Below are 13373 nucleotides of genomic sequence, written 5' to 3'. Positions count from 1 at the left end.
TCTCAAAAGTTCAAGGCCCCGAAGAAGCCAGGAAGTATTTTGATGGCATGTCGGATCAATTGAAAGGATTGCAATAAAGGGAAGAGGTTTTGCTGAAGAAAGGAAATAGGAAGAGAGAAAAAAAAAAGTCACACAAAAAAAGAAGAAAAAAAGCACTAAGATTTACACGTAATAAAAAGAAGGGGAAAATTTTGTTTAGTCTCTGTACTATAACTCTGTCATCGTTTCAGTCCCTTACATTCTAATTTAATCTGAAAAGTCTCTGAGGTCACAATTTCCGTCTAATAAGTCATTGCCATCTAGATTCCATCAAATTGAGCCGTTAACTTGCTAACGTGGCAATGCATTCTACGCCACCTCAGCAAGATAGTGGTGAATTGTCCTATATAATCCTCTGTTATTTTTCCATTTCTTTTTTCCTTTTTTATTTCTTTTATTCCTCTTTTTTTTTTTTTTTTTTCCTTTTCTTCCTATCTCCTTCTTCTTCACACCCAAACCACCATAACCACCACCATCAAGCTCTCTCTCTATCTGTCTGTCTGTCTCTCTCTCTCTCTTCACTAAAAGAAAATTTGGAAATGGGTCTTATCATCACTATCAGTAGACATGAGTCTTATCCCATCTTGATCAAACTCATCAGACCACCATCATCAAAATGGGTCTTACCCAGTGATTCACCAACATCGACTTGCAAAGTTCAATTTCATAGCAATCTCAATCAAAATCAAGGTTAATTTAGAATCCAATGTCACAATCCAATGTCACCAACAACACAACAGAAACCCCAATTATGGGGATGGTGGTGGGATTAAGGTGAGTTGAAATTTTTGATTGCTTCATGGATGTGAAAGATTGAATTTTTGATTTGGGTATCCACTTGGGTTTGAGAACTGGATATCCAAGCAGCAACCATAGCACAGGTCACTGCAGCCAAACCAACCCCTGCCGCACTGAGATTAATAAACCAATCCTAATCCTCAGCCTGCTTCAGCAAAACCGCAACCGTGTGCAGCATCGTCGCCATCACCGTTGGAGGTGAGAATGTCACAGTCGTAACAGCCGGCGTTCCAGTAGACCTTGTAGGCTGCTAGTCGGGCCTCGGCATCGGCTCGCGCGGCCTCCATCACCAACTCCCCCTTGCCGCCGTCGCCGACCACCTGCCAATCCACAAAATCCTCCGCCGTCACCTCCAACAACGGCTTCTCGATCGCCTACCTATCACCCCCCTTAACGCTGTGCGCCGATATCCCCGTCGCGACTGGGATCGAGGCTGACCGTATGGACTTCCCAGATGACGAAACCACTGACGAGCCTCGGAGCCCGCCGTGCATCACGCTGCCGATCCCGGCCACCTTCGCTGCAGTCCTCATCAAGCTACCCCCCATCGAAAATCGAAACCCCTAGAAGAGGAGACGCTAGTTTTTGGGTTCCCTGAGATTTTCGCAATTTAATCGCCGAAGGATTTATGGAAGAGAAGGAAGGGGTGGTATTTATGGTGGCCAGAAAAAGAGAAGAAGAGGCTTTTGATGAGCTAGGTGTTTGGGTAAAGGAACAAGAGGAAGAAGAGATTGCAGCAAAAACAAAAAAGAAGAATTAAAAAAATTAAAAAAAAAATTAAAAGGGAGGCTAGGATTATTCTCGACATTTTAACATCCATTATGGTTACGTGGCGCTGAGTTGGAATCTACTTACCTGCCACATCAGCCAATTAACGAAGCATTTAGACGGCGATGACCTATTAGATGGAAATTGCAACCTCAGGGATTTTTCAGATTAAATTAGAATGTCAGGAACTGAAATGATGATAAAGTCATAATACAGGGACTAAACAGAATTTTCCCCTAAAAAGAATTATTATATTAAATTATTTAAGAATCGGGCCCAACAGGCTTTCTATTTTTTAAAATTCAGGATCGAAAGCAGACCGAGTTTTAGATTTTCAGGTTTTTTTGCCCAATCCTACCAATTAGGATCAAGATTAGTTCATATGCTTTTTAATGATATAGAACTCTGTTTAAGTCTGAATTACATTTTGGAGATCAAATTTGGTATGGATCAACTCAAATATGAAATGAGATTGAGCTTGAGTTAGGCTCGACTTTATTAACTAAATAAAGTGTCAAAAAAAAGTTTTAAAAAAATCAAATAAAAGAATACATAATTAAGTATTAACGGTTAATATTACTTATCCAAAATTGACAATAAATCTTGGTGTTCTCTTGTTGCTCGTCTTTTGGTTTGTTTACCATTATAGCGATAAATTTTGTGAGTCTTGATGAAAGGAATTGTAATTCCCTAACAAGTGGTATCAGAGCCAAAAGTTCAGCTAGGAGACCTCATCATGCATTCAAGGTGGAGTCACACAGATGATTAAGGTGACAACTCAAAGGTGCATTAGGTGAAGCCAACTTGAGGAAAATTTCTTGAAAGGTGGAGCGTGTTGGAAACTTAATAAGTTCATGATCGAAGATAGTTGATAGGTGGAGTGATTAGGAGGTTAGATGAGCAAGCTAGACTTAGGAAAATCCTAATCAAAGGTGAAGTTGCAAGGAAACAAGATATGACTCAAGGGAATGATGCTTCGTGAGAGAGTAAATCTCACCAAGGTGCACTTCGTTGCCAGGTTCGTAGTGTCAAAGATCGTGTTTTTCGTTTGTGATATTTGTTTGTCATTAGTCTGCGTATCGATCGTGGTTGTTTGTCATGGCTTCGAATATTATTTCATAGGTTAAGATGGAGCAGTTTGATAGAAAAGTAAGTTTCACTCTTTGGCATAAAATAGTGAAGTACATCCTAGTTCAATAGGGCTTAGCAAAAGCATTGAAGGAAAAGGATGAGAAACTAGAGAAGACAACAGATGATGCATTGAAAACTACGAATTTAGTGATCACAACAGGTCTAAATCCAAGGGCGATGCTACAAGTATTATGACTGGGTTACATGAAGAGGAAGGCTTGGATGACACTATTTTGCTAGGAGAAGACGATTTTTATATGGAGATACTCTCATAGTCTCCATAGGTGACATATGTTCTCAGATTGGATATTAGATTTAGGATGTATAGATCATATTCGCTTCATGAAGGAATATTTTGATGTGTTCTAGAAATTAAAGAGTGGACCATTCTCTGTGCATGATGGGTACAAACATGACATCATGGGGTGTTGGGACGGTGAAGATCAAGATGTTTGATGGAGTGGTGCATAGTTTGGGTGATGTGATGCCTGTCCCAAGGTTATAGAAGAATTTGATATACAGGAGCTGATTGGATTCTAAAGGGCTATACATATTTTATAGCATGTGGAGCCGGTAAAATCACACATGACAGTATTGTCCTCATACAGGGAGAACAATATGGTAGGTATCGTCTGGTTTGTTATACCTTGATGTATAATAGGAAACAGGAGTGCGTATAGGCGAGTCTCCTTGCCAATATAGCAAAGAAGTCGTTGACAAGTTTTCAAGTTTAGACCATGGTGAGAGGGAAAATTATACTAGGAAAAGGGTCATTTTGAGGTCCCTCTTTGGAGTAAACTGGTGATTGTTGACTTGATGTAATTACACATAAGATTGGCCGTTACAACTCAGGGAGGACCACATTTGATTCAGGCTATGTGTTGCTAGTACAAGAAAATGCCAATGGTAAAAGTGGTGCAAGGTGATTTGCATGGCATTCTCATCAAGATGGAGATTGTTAGGATTTGATGAGAATTAAATTGGGAAAGATAAATCTGATCAGCTGGACTTGATTTATTTTTTCCTGGTTTCATGGTTTCATATCATCATGGAATAAGATATTTTCTTTTGTATAAGGTTTGGTTTTCCTACAACCAGTTGGATTTTAATTACGGTGCCTATATATAGAGGGCATTGGTACTGAACCAAGACTTGGTCGATACGATCATCACTAATAGTGTATATCTTTTGGATAAAGAAGTAGAGATGTCATGGGGTCAATTCTCACTGGCATATGTACGGGTGGGGTGGGCTAAGAATTTTTTTTTAAAAAAGTAGAGATGTCAAGAGTGAGTAGAGCTATTGGGTGAGAGAATGAGTTCTTGGAAAATTCTATAAGTGTGGGTGTACAAGGATTTACGAGTTTGGGTTATGATTTAGCTCAATTGTATCTTGTACATTATTCTCATAGTATATCTTTTGGATAAAGGAGTAGAGATATCAAGAGTGAGTACAGCTCTTGGGTGAGAGAGTGAGTTCTTGAAAAAAGTGTGGGTGTAAAGGATTTACGGGTTTGGGTTATGGCAATTTAGCTCAATTGTATCTTGTACTGTAATTATTCTCATACATGTTCTTCACTATCTTTCGGGAGGACTTAGGCATGGATTTGTGCTAAACCTCATTAAATCTAGATGTTCTCTTATTGTTTGTCTTGTGGTTTGTTTACTTTTCTATCGATATTCTGTGAGTCTTGGCGAGAGAGATTGTAATTTCTGACACAAGCCTCCATCCATCTGTCGAAAATCAATCGATCACTTGAAATTCCAAATTGTAATTTAGAAGAAAAAGGGGTGAAGATTTGTTTTATGATTACAGAGGTGCTCAAGAGAGAGATGAAGATTTGTTTTATGATTACAGAGGTGCTCAAGAGAGAGATGAAGATTTGTTTTATGATTACAGAGGTACTAAAGAGAGATGTCTGTTTTGTGATTTAGGAGAAAGAAAGGTGCTGATGAGAGAGACTTTGGGTGGTTTGCCAAATTCATGTTGGTTTTGACAAATCCGGTGAAGATTGGTTCATCTGCCAAAATTACTTGTTGAGCTTCCACCCTGTCATTTGGAAGATGGATTGGAGTTACTCTTACATGCTCTCTTGCATACACTAGCTATTTCAGCTGTAGTTTCATCATGTTCACAAGTCGATATTCTTTCATGCCTCCAAGTCATTGCATGTTAATTTGACCATTGTTCCATCACTGCAACTATATTCAGCATACATCTTCATCAATATTGTCTTCAACTCACCTTGGATTGATTAAACTGCTTTAGGATTTGTTTTCACTGTTTTCATGTCTTTCCTATACCATTAAAGCTTATATTTAAGGAGTGTAATTCACAGTTCTCATTTTACAATTCACACTCCATATTTTGTACTACTAACTTAATTTTAGTCTTTTTATAAGAATTCCAACTAAAAAAATAATATAAAGAGTGTGTATTGCAAATTGAGAAATACGGATTTCACTCATATAATTAAAGTCACATTGATTAACATTATAATTTTTTTTTTTTTGAATCGAGCCCAAGGGCGAAAAATATATTCATCACAAGCCAGAATAGGCCGTTACATACCCTTCCACTGTCATCTATAGACAGACAAAAAGATAGTGGTAGTACCCACAACGATACATAGGAAATAGACATACTCATTGTACAATCAAATACGTAAACATAGCGGAATCCTCCTTTGGTACTACGCCGGAAGCGCTAGAAGAACTAAGCCTAAAAATAGAAGGACCTAACCCTCCCAACCTACCTCTCAAAGCAGTAAATCTAATCGCCTAGAGACCTCAATTGATGTACAACTAGAGACACTGAGAATTAAGCCGACAAAGACCAAGATCAAATGCTAAACTAGGTAGGAAAAAATCCACTAGACTGCCAAGAAAGGCCTAAAAAGAGACTAGAAAATAAAAGACTAGAAGAGAAAGAAAAAACTAACAAGACCACAGGTCCAATAGCAAGATCCATAAACCAAGCCTAACCACATGAGCCCGAGCGGAATCCTGACAACGAGCAGTTCCAGCGCGCCACACACTCTCTGTCACCTCTGGTAACAATGAAGCCACCAACGCCGATGACTAAATCCGGTAACCACTCCATGAGTGCCCACCATCATCAACCAATCCAAAGCAAAGTGATGAAATCACCATTAACCCCGGATCCAGAAGCAATCGGCTACCTAGCCTCCCGACCACCCCTACAGCAACCGTTAATAACGAATCATGCCACCCGCTCTGCCTTCATCTAACCCGCAGCATAGTCGTCCTCTTTGACCCAACGAAGCCAGACCGCATCCATGGAGACCAGTCTCAGCCAAACTTAATGATCCATGAAGCATGAACCGCCTAGGAACAGTTGCACGATGTAAGGGGACGCCGGACGAACAAGAATTCTCTAAGGGTTGAAAGCTCGTTGGGAGGCTAGATTAACATTATAATATTAATTTGACTAATAGCTGATCTAATATTTTTAAAATAAAAAACATAAATGACAAATAAAAGAAATGATGATTCTTCTCGAGCAAATGAAAAATAGTTGAACGACCGCAAAGAGAAGAAAAATCAAAGTTTGCTTAGAGTATCTCCAACAATGTAAATTATTCTTAAAGTTTTTTTTGACTTTGTCAAGAGGAACCCAAAGGTTTCCTAGGCCCAAGATAAACCCTTCGGCGCATGTGAAATTCTCCAACTGTGCATTGTACGGTTGCACCACAGTGCTTGACCACTTTGACAGCTTCGGGGTTCGAACCTAGGTTGGGGAGCACACCCAACTAGGCAAGAACCACTAGGCCACTTGCAGTGGTTAAATTATTCTTAAAGTTAAATTAATTAAAGAAGTGCAAGTTAAATGTAAGCTATTCGTATAAATTTAACAATTTTGTTCCAACGATACTCGTTATTTTAAATGTTTTATCAAATCAAATATTGACATGTGGACAAAGAAAAAAGAAAATATGAGAGAGAAATCAAACTATTCATTTAACTATTCATGAATTATAGCTAAATATAGCTCATCATTTTAACAAAAGTTATACGTAACTCTGTTTTAATGATTTTGTTGGAGTTAAGTTTTACTTAAATTGATCTATATAAAATTGAATTTAGCTACTCAGAGACGCTTTTACGCATGACATTCTTATCGGGAGGTCATACTATTGGACAAGTTGGGTGTGTGTGTTTGGTGGGGTGGTAAGGCTTTGGTCTCATATATAAGAAGTCAAGAGTTCGAGCCCCATCAAGGGTGGGAATGGGTTGGGGTTTTTTTTTTTTTTAAAAAAAAAAAAAAAAAAAAAAACTATTGGACAAGTTGGATGATTTAACCAAAGACTTTAAGGGGAAGTCACCTCATGGTAAAAATAGTAAGTATTTGTTTTTTTTACTGTTATCCAACAAAAAAAAAAAAGTCCACCCTATAACCCCATTTCCTTTTCAGAAGTCATGTATTCCTCTAACCGCGTCTTGGAAAACTGTCCTAGAAGGCCCCACCAGTCCAATTAACGCCAATCAACGCGCTCACGTTTCACGTCTCTCTCACGTTTCAAAGTTTCCTCCATCTGATTCGGACGGCACATCACGTGTCCTGGCACGTGCCTCCTACCTTGGCGCTTGCGTCACTATAAAATATCTCCTTCTTCATCCCCTTTCTTTTTCAGCCAAAAATTTTCTCCGCTCTCTCTTTCACAGACCGCGACAAAGTCTCGTAACTGTCCAAACAAGTCTCGCCTTTCTCCGGCGACTCTCCGGCACCGTCGTTTCTTCAGCCCCGTTGCTCGATCTTCTTCCCTAACACCTCGCCATGTCGGTCAGTACTCTCTCTCTCTCTCTGTATTTATATATTTCTGATAATTTTTTATTTTATTTTTTCACAAATTTGATTGAGTTGAGGTGTTTTGAGCTTTGAAGTGTGTGTAGATGATTAGGAGTAGTAGGTTCTCTTTGTATAGATTAGGCGATTTGCTGAACTTGTTCGCTCATTGACTCTCAGTGATTGGGACTCTGCCTTATTTTAGATCTGTTTGGAGCTTCATGTAAGAATAAGATTCAATTGATTGGTTGAATTGGATTCACATTTTCAAGTGAAGAATTGTAAATATATATGTATATATGTATGCATATGCTCATAGATTGGGTCTCTGTAGATTTGCTTTTTTGCGCTCAATGGATTTCGTTTTCTGCGTTTGACTTGTTTTATATGCTCATATTATCCCCGATGATCGTTTGCAAAAGTCGGTTCAGAATTCTGGAAATGTTAATTAGATTACATTTATGTTTTAGTTTCAGTCTTGTAAATATAATTACGACTACAACTTGAGAGATATGTTGTAGATCCGATTCTTGTACTGAAGTCAAAGTCAAAGGCAACCCTAATTGAGTTACCTTTTCTTGTAAAAATGGCATTGATTTGCTTACCGGAGGTCCGAAAGTAGTATCTTCTCCATATTTAGTTTGCTGCTTTCACAACCTTTTTTGATTTATAATTTATTGCGACTTTGTTAAATGGTAGAAGTTATGAGGGTCGTTAGGAGAGTTAAAGACAGAGGAGTGGATGTCTCTACATAGATTGTAATGTCCCTGATGACAAAACTTTACGGTTGTAAATAATTTGGATGGAGGATTGACTAGGGTTTGTGAAGCTTGAGTGTCGCAGAAACCTGGACACCACTTATCCACTCATTTATATACTTCTATATATGGGTTTTTTCTTGTAAGAAGGTTTGTATAAAACCTATTAATTGTTTTGGGAGCACTTGAGATTGGGTACCTGACTTTGTGTTGTTATTTCTTGGTTAGCTATCTCTCCAAAATCACTGCATATCTATGATTCTGGTAATTATATTGTTTATGCTCAAACTCATATATTTCTTTTGCAGGTAAACACCATCAAGGTCAGCAACCTTTCCTTGGGTGCAAGTGAGAGAGACATCAAGGAGTTCTTTTCCTTTTCGGGCGATATCGCATATGTGGAAATGCAGAGGTTTGATCCTTGTTTAGTCTGATGCTTTGTTTTTTTTGATTCATTCCTCATTTTTTTCCAGCATTTATGTATGAATGAAGCTTATCCTATGTCATGCAGTGACACTGAGCGGTCCCAAATTGCATATGTTACCTTCAAGGATCTACAAGGAGCAGAGACTGCTGTGCTTCTTTCGGTAATGGAACTTCTTTTATGATCACTTTGTCCTACTCTTCTCTTACTCTCATGATCATTTACTGTGCATTGCTCAGCTGTTGTGCTAATAACTTTTTCATGGTTTGGCTTGATGCTCCAAGTATATCAGTTATGCTTTGCAAACACGTGGGCACCGAATAATGAAACAAATGCATTAGAAATTGATATAGCTTAAATGGTTTTGCTTGACTGCTTGGATCTGTTGAAAATGATTTGATGCATGTCTGCTGTTGAAAAACAGAGCAACTAGACTTGGTTTAATGTTGGCTTTAGACCATTTTATCCAAGCCATTATTATTTCACTGCTTCACTTGATTTCATACTCTATTGACTCTAGCTCTAGAGTGATTCACATTTGGTCCAAATTCAACTTAGAGGTTGATAAGGAGAATATTGCTGGCTGAGATGGTGAGAATAACATGGAAATTAGTTAACGATCCTTGAGCTAATGGATCACTTAGAAGTCATGTTTTTTTATTTATTATTATTATTTTTTTTTTTTTATTTAAGAACAGAAAAATTATTGATGCTTTGGGTTATGTGGCATTGATTATAGGTGCTCCTGGTAGTTTATGAGGTTATCATCTAAGTTCTCAGATACAGTTAGTTATAAGAGTTTGTGATAGTTGAATTTGAGGCCACAGTGAATCCTACCACAGCCTGGGATTGGTTATTTCTCTTTCCTTTTTGGAAGTTGAAATTCTTTAACTTCTGGTAAATGACATAGGATAGTGCATTACTATTTTTGTTTCATAGTTCCAAGATGATATGGAGCATCGTTGAAGAGGAAAATTTACAAAATATTGGTTGGAAGTCTGTCTAATATCTGTTGCTGCTCCAGCTATATTTCACTAATGAGTGCTTACTTCAGTTAGGATATGTGATCATATAGGAAGACATAGTAATGCTGTTGTACAAAGTTCAGGTAGTGAATTTTCAATTGCATCATTTAGAAAGTAGTCATGACTCAGATTGGCTAGTGGCACCCCCACGTAACTAATATACAAAATGAAATTGGAAAGAATACCAATTCTAATTTACTGATTGAAGCTTTGGTTTTGCTTTAGCATTTGCATTTTTGTGATTTAATTGGTGGTCTAGCTTCTTTATGCGAAACATGTTTAAGTTTCACTTATAACTTTATGTCATGACAGGGAGCTACAATAGTCGATATGTCTGTAACCATAACTCTCGCTCCAGAATACGAGTTGCCACCTGCTGCAATAGCACCTTCTGTAAGCGTTTTGCACAGAGCTTCTGCATCATATTTTACCCCTACAATTTTGGATGACCTTTTATGCTCCATTCTCTGCAGGTAACTGATAAAGCCCCTGGTGGTGCTGAATCTGCATTTCGGAAGGCAGAGGATGTTGTTAGCAGCATGCTTGCAAAGGGCTTTATCTTGGGGAAAGATGCAGTCAACAAGGCAAAGGGCCTTGATGAGAAACACCAGTTGACCTCAACAGCTTCAGAAAAGGTTGCTTCTTTTGACAAAAAGATTGGGCTTACTGAGAAAATAAGTGTTGGTACTTCTGTGGTGAGTGAAAAAGTTCGCGAAGTGGATCAGAAATTCCAGGTCTCTGAGAAAACCAAGTCAGCTTTTGCTGCTGCTGAGCAGACAGTTAGCAATGCTGGATCTGCCATTATGAAGAACCGATATGTGTTTACTTCAGCTGCATGGGTTTCGGGTGCTTTCAACAAGGTTGCAAAGGCAGCTGGTGATGTTGGTCAGAAGACAAAAGAAAAAGTTGGAATGGTGGAAGAGGAAAAGAACAGAAAAATCGAGGATGACTATGCTCAAGTTCTGTCTGAGTCTCCAAAAGCAACTGGACCAAGTGAGCATGAACCTGTGGAAGGTTTGATCCTTTGATTTTCATCTGTTGTAAATACCTTCAAACTTTTGGATGCCATTCTCTTTTGATTTATTGCTTTAAACTTCTAGCATGAAAGTGGTGAATGTAGGACATATTCTTCCAAATTTGTTTGACATGTGAAATTAATATTTTTACCCTTCTTGCATGAGAATGTCAGTAAACCAAACCTTTATTGGGCTACTGATTTGTTATTTCTTATTGTTGTTTCCCTTGACAAGTTCCTGATGTCGAGTTGGTATAAATAAATAAAATAATTAAAGCTATAGAATCAGATACAATGCAGACCCTCAACTTGTAAGAGATTCTTGTTTTGTCCCCTTCGAATTTTGCAAGATTTTCAATTTTTTTGTTGCAAATTCCAGTGACGAGTTCTTTATTGGGTTGCAAACTTTTTCTTGTTGAACAAAGTGTAGGTTGCAAACTTACAACGGCTCCTGGGTATTTTTCTTTTCTCAATTTTCTGAAGTACATATTTTTGGTTGTTGCTTCTTTTTTTTCACTTGTTCAGCTGTTCCTTCAAACTGCAGAGGATGATAAATTCAAGCCCGTAAGCGTAAAAAGCCGCAACTAATTTAATATTTGCAGAAATAGGAAATTGTTTTTTTGGACAAAGCAGAAATAGGAATTGAAGGCATACAAATCGGGGAATAAGTATGAAGTTTTTGAGTTCAAGTTGTCTCACCACCATGTCCTAAATGTTTCTTTTACCAATGAATTTATAAACAAACTAGCGAAAGGGGTGAAGTAACAGCATAAATGCAGAACATCATTTTTACTGGAGTATTCTCTCGACCTTTACTCGAGTCGATGACGGTTTAGTCTCTCCCTCCTCATCTTCTTTCATTTCCTAGTCACCTCTCTCCTCTCTCAGTCTTCTCTCTCCGTCAATCCAAAGTCTTCTGATGGCGTCAGTAATGAAATGGCGTCTAAGCTCGCAGCCGCCCTCGCCATTCAAGTTGGAGGTAAGGTTGTGGATCTCGATGCAGGGTCAGAGGCTGAAGCTGATGTTTTCTTGGTTACCAAGTTCTCCACCACTCTTAATCCCATCCCGACCAATAAGTTCATGTCCACCATTTGGTCCATCATTGGAAGTTCTCGGTTCAAGAAAGCCTCAATGATAGGTTCTTGTGTCGTTTTTGGGTTTCTGAGGACAAGTAGCGAGTTTTGGCTAGAAGCCCGTGGTATTTTCGAATGGTGACCATCGTCCTAGCAGGCTATGTGTCACGAACCAACTTTTTATGCAGCGGATTAGCCCGTGAGGCGCCAAGGTTCCTCTAAACCGAGGCCCTCCTATCTTCTTTTCTTCCTTGATACTTCATTTTTATTTTCCTCTATGTGCTTCTCTTGTCAACTTGACCCCTTTCAACATCGACCCCTTACTTGTTGGGGTTTACCAACGAAAGCTACTCACACATGAGTCTCACACCTTGTGACTAACTGATCGCTTCCTTGTGTCATGGTTGTCTTCCAAGACACTCGCTCGACTGATAAGTTTTTGTGTCATCTCGGCTTGTGTCAACCCATTGCTGACCCGCGTGCATCCTACACATCGATAGCAAGTAGCATGATAGTGCGCCGAGACCCAGTTGGCCTTCATATTCCCTTGTTGGGTCATTCCTTAGTAGCTTGCACAACTCATTCGCCTCGTGGGCACCACTTACACAACTCACTCGGCCTATGGGCAACACCTGCTCGCATACTCAAGCTTTGAGTGTCTTCCTGACAAGCCATCCTGGCCATTTGGTCTTTCCCTTCTAATGAGGCTAACCATGTTCTCTTCTTGATGACTGTCATGGCTCTAAGGCATGTCCTCGCCCGTAGGCCAATCCCCAAGCGAGCGTACCATCTTGCATGTTGGCACGTCGCTTGAGTGAGCAACTCACCATCACTATCCCTCTCGAGTTTGCTTTAGTCTAGCACGAGGTCGCCCCTCCCGTGCTTGTTGGCATCACTTTCCTTTGCGCAAGGTCGAACCCTAACATATGCCCACGTCGCTTGCTCCGTGGCCAATGAGCACCTCGGGGTCCCGACATATCTTCTGTAAACCCACATGTTTGTCTAACGCCAATGGCATAAGGACCGTCTACATACGAACCTCGCCCTCGACGCCTACCCGCAATATCAACTTTTCAGCCGATACTGTCCACGAGACATATGTCGCCCCTTTCTGACGACATATGCCCAGCCCCTAGGCCCCAACAGGTGCTCAGGAGAAGCTCACTTAGTGCCCCATGAAGGCCATCATTAGGGGTGGTGGAGAGCTAGACACCAGGTCTCCCCCTATAGAGCATATCGGGCTTAAATGACCAAGGTGGGAGGAAACATCAAACACATAATTAATTCATAGAAAATCCAAATGACATGCCGTTAAGTGCGTTGGACTCGTCTCGAGGTCCTTGACATTTCTTCTGTTTTGAGTTTTCCCAAATTCTATGCCAAAGTACCTCGAACCCGAGCTCCACTTAATTATGGCAATGCCACTGGCCCTCTATTTAGCTCCAATCTCGCCATTGGGTCTCCAAGACTCGCCCTTCTTGGCATCTCCTTCATAAAGTGTCACGATAGCACTACTCTTAAGTGCGGCTCGTGACA

The 13373-nt window shown here is 39.6% G+C and overlaps 1 protein-coding gene and 1 long non-coding RNA gene across 2 annotated transcripts in view; one reads left to right on the top strand and one right to left on the bottom strand.

Annotated features, from left to right (window-relative positions):
- Positions 1 to 13373, bottom strand: part of LOC133741807 (uncharacterized) — a 97102-nt gene that overhangs the window by 59477 nt on the left and 24252 nt on the right. The window lies entirely within an intron of this gene.
- LOC133745394 (binding partner of ACD11 1-like) lies at positions 7380 to 10926 on the top strand. Its single transcript, XM_062173455.1, has 5 exons — positions 7380 to 7539; positions 8609 to 8712; positions 8812 to 8887; positions 10062 to 10142; positions 10223 to 10926. The coding sequence occupies exons 1-5, from the start codon at positions 7534 to 7536 to the stop codon at positions 10775 to 10777; spliced, it is 822 nt and encodes a 273-aa protein (XP_062029439.1). The 5' UTR covers positions 7380 to 7533; the 3' UTR covers positions 10778 to 10926.

This window comes from Rosa rugosa, chromosome 4 (genome assembly GCF_958449725.1).
Source record: "Rosa rugosa chromosome 4, drRosRugo1.1, whole genome shotgun sequence".
Classification (NCBI taxonomy): domain Eukaryota; kingdom Viridiplantae; phylum Streptophyta; class Magnoliopsida; order Rosales; family Rosaceae; genus Rosa; species Rosa rugosa.
This window is presented reverse-complemented; position numbering and strand designations above follow the sequence as displayed.

What these genes read in the sequence shown, in the direction of transcription:
- LOC133745394 (XM_062173455.1), top strand. An exon ending in GCATATGTGGAAATGCAGAG is followed by an intron (nt 8,713 to 8,811) that starts GTTTGATCCTTG and finishes TATGTCATGCAG; the next exon opens with TGACACTGAGCGGTCCCAAA. An exon ending in AGACTGCTGTGCTTCTTTCG is followed by an intron (nt 8,888 to 10,061) that starts GTAATGGAACTT and finishes ATGTCATGACAG; the next exon opens with GGAGCTACAATAGTCGATAT.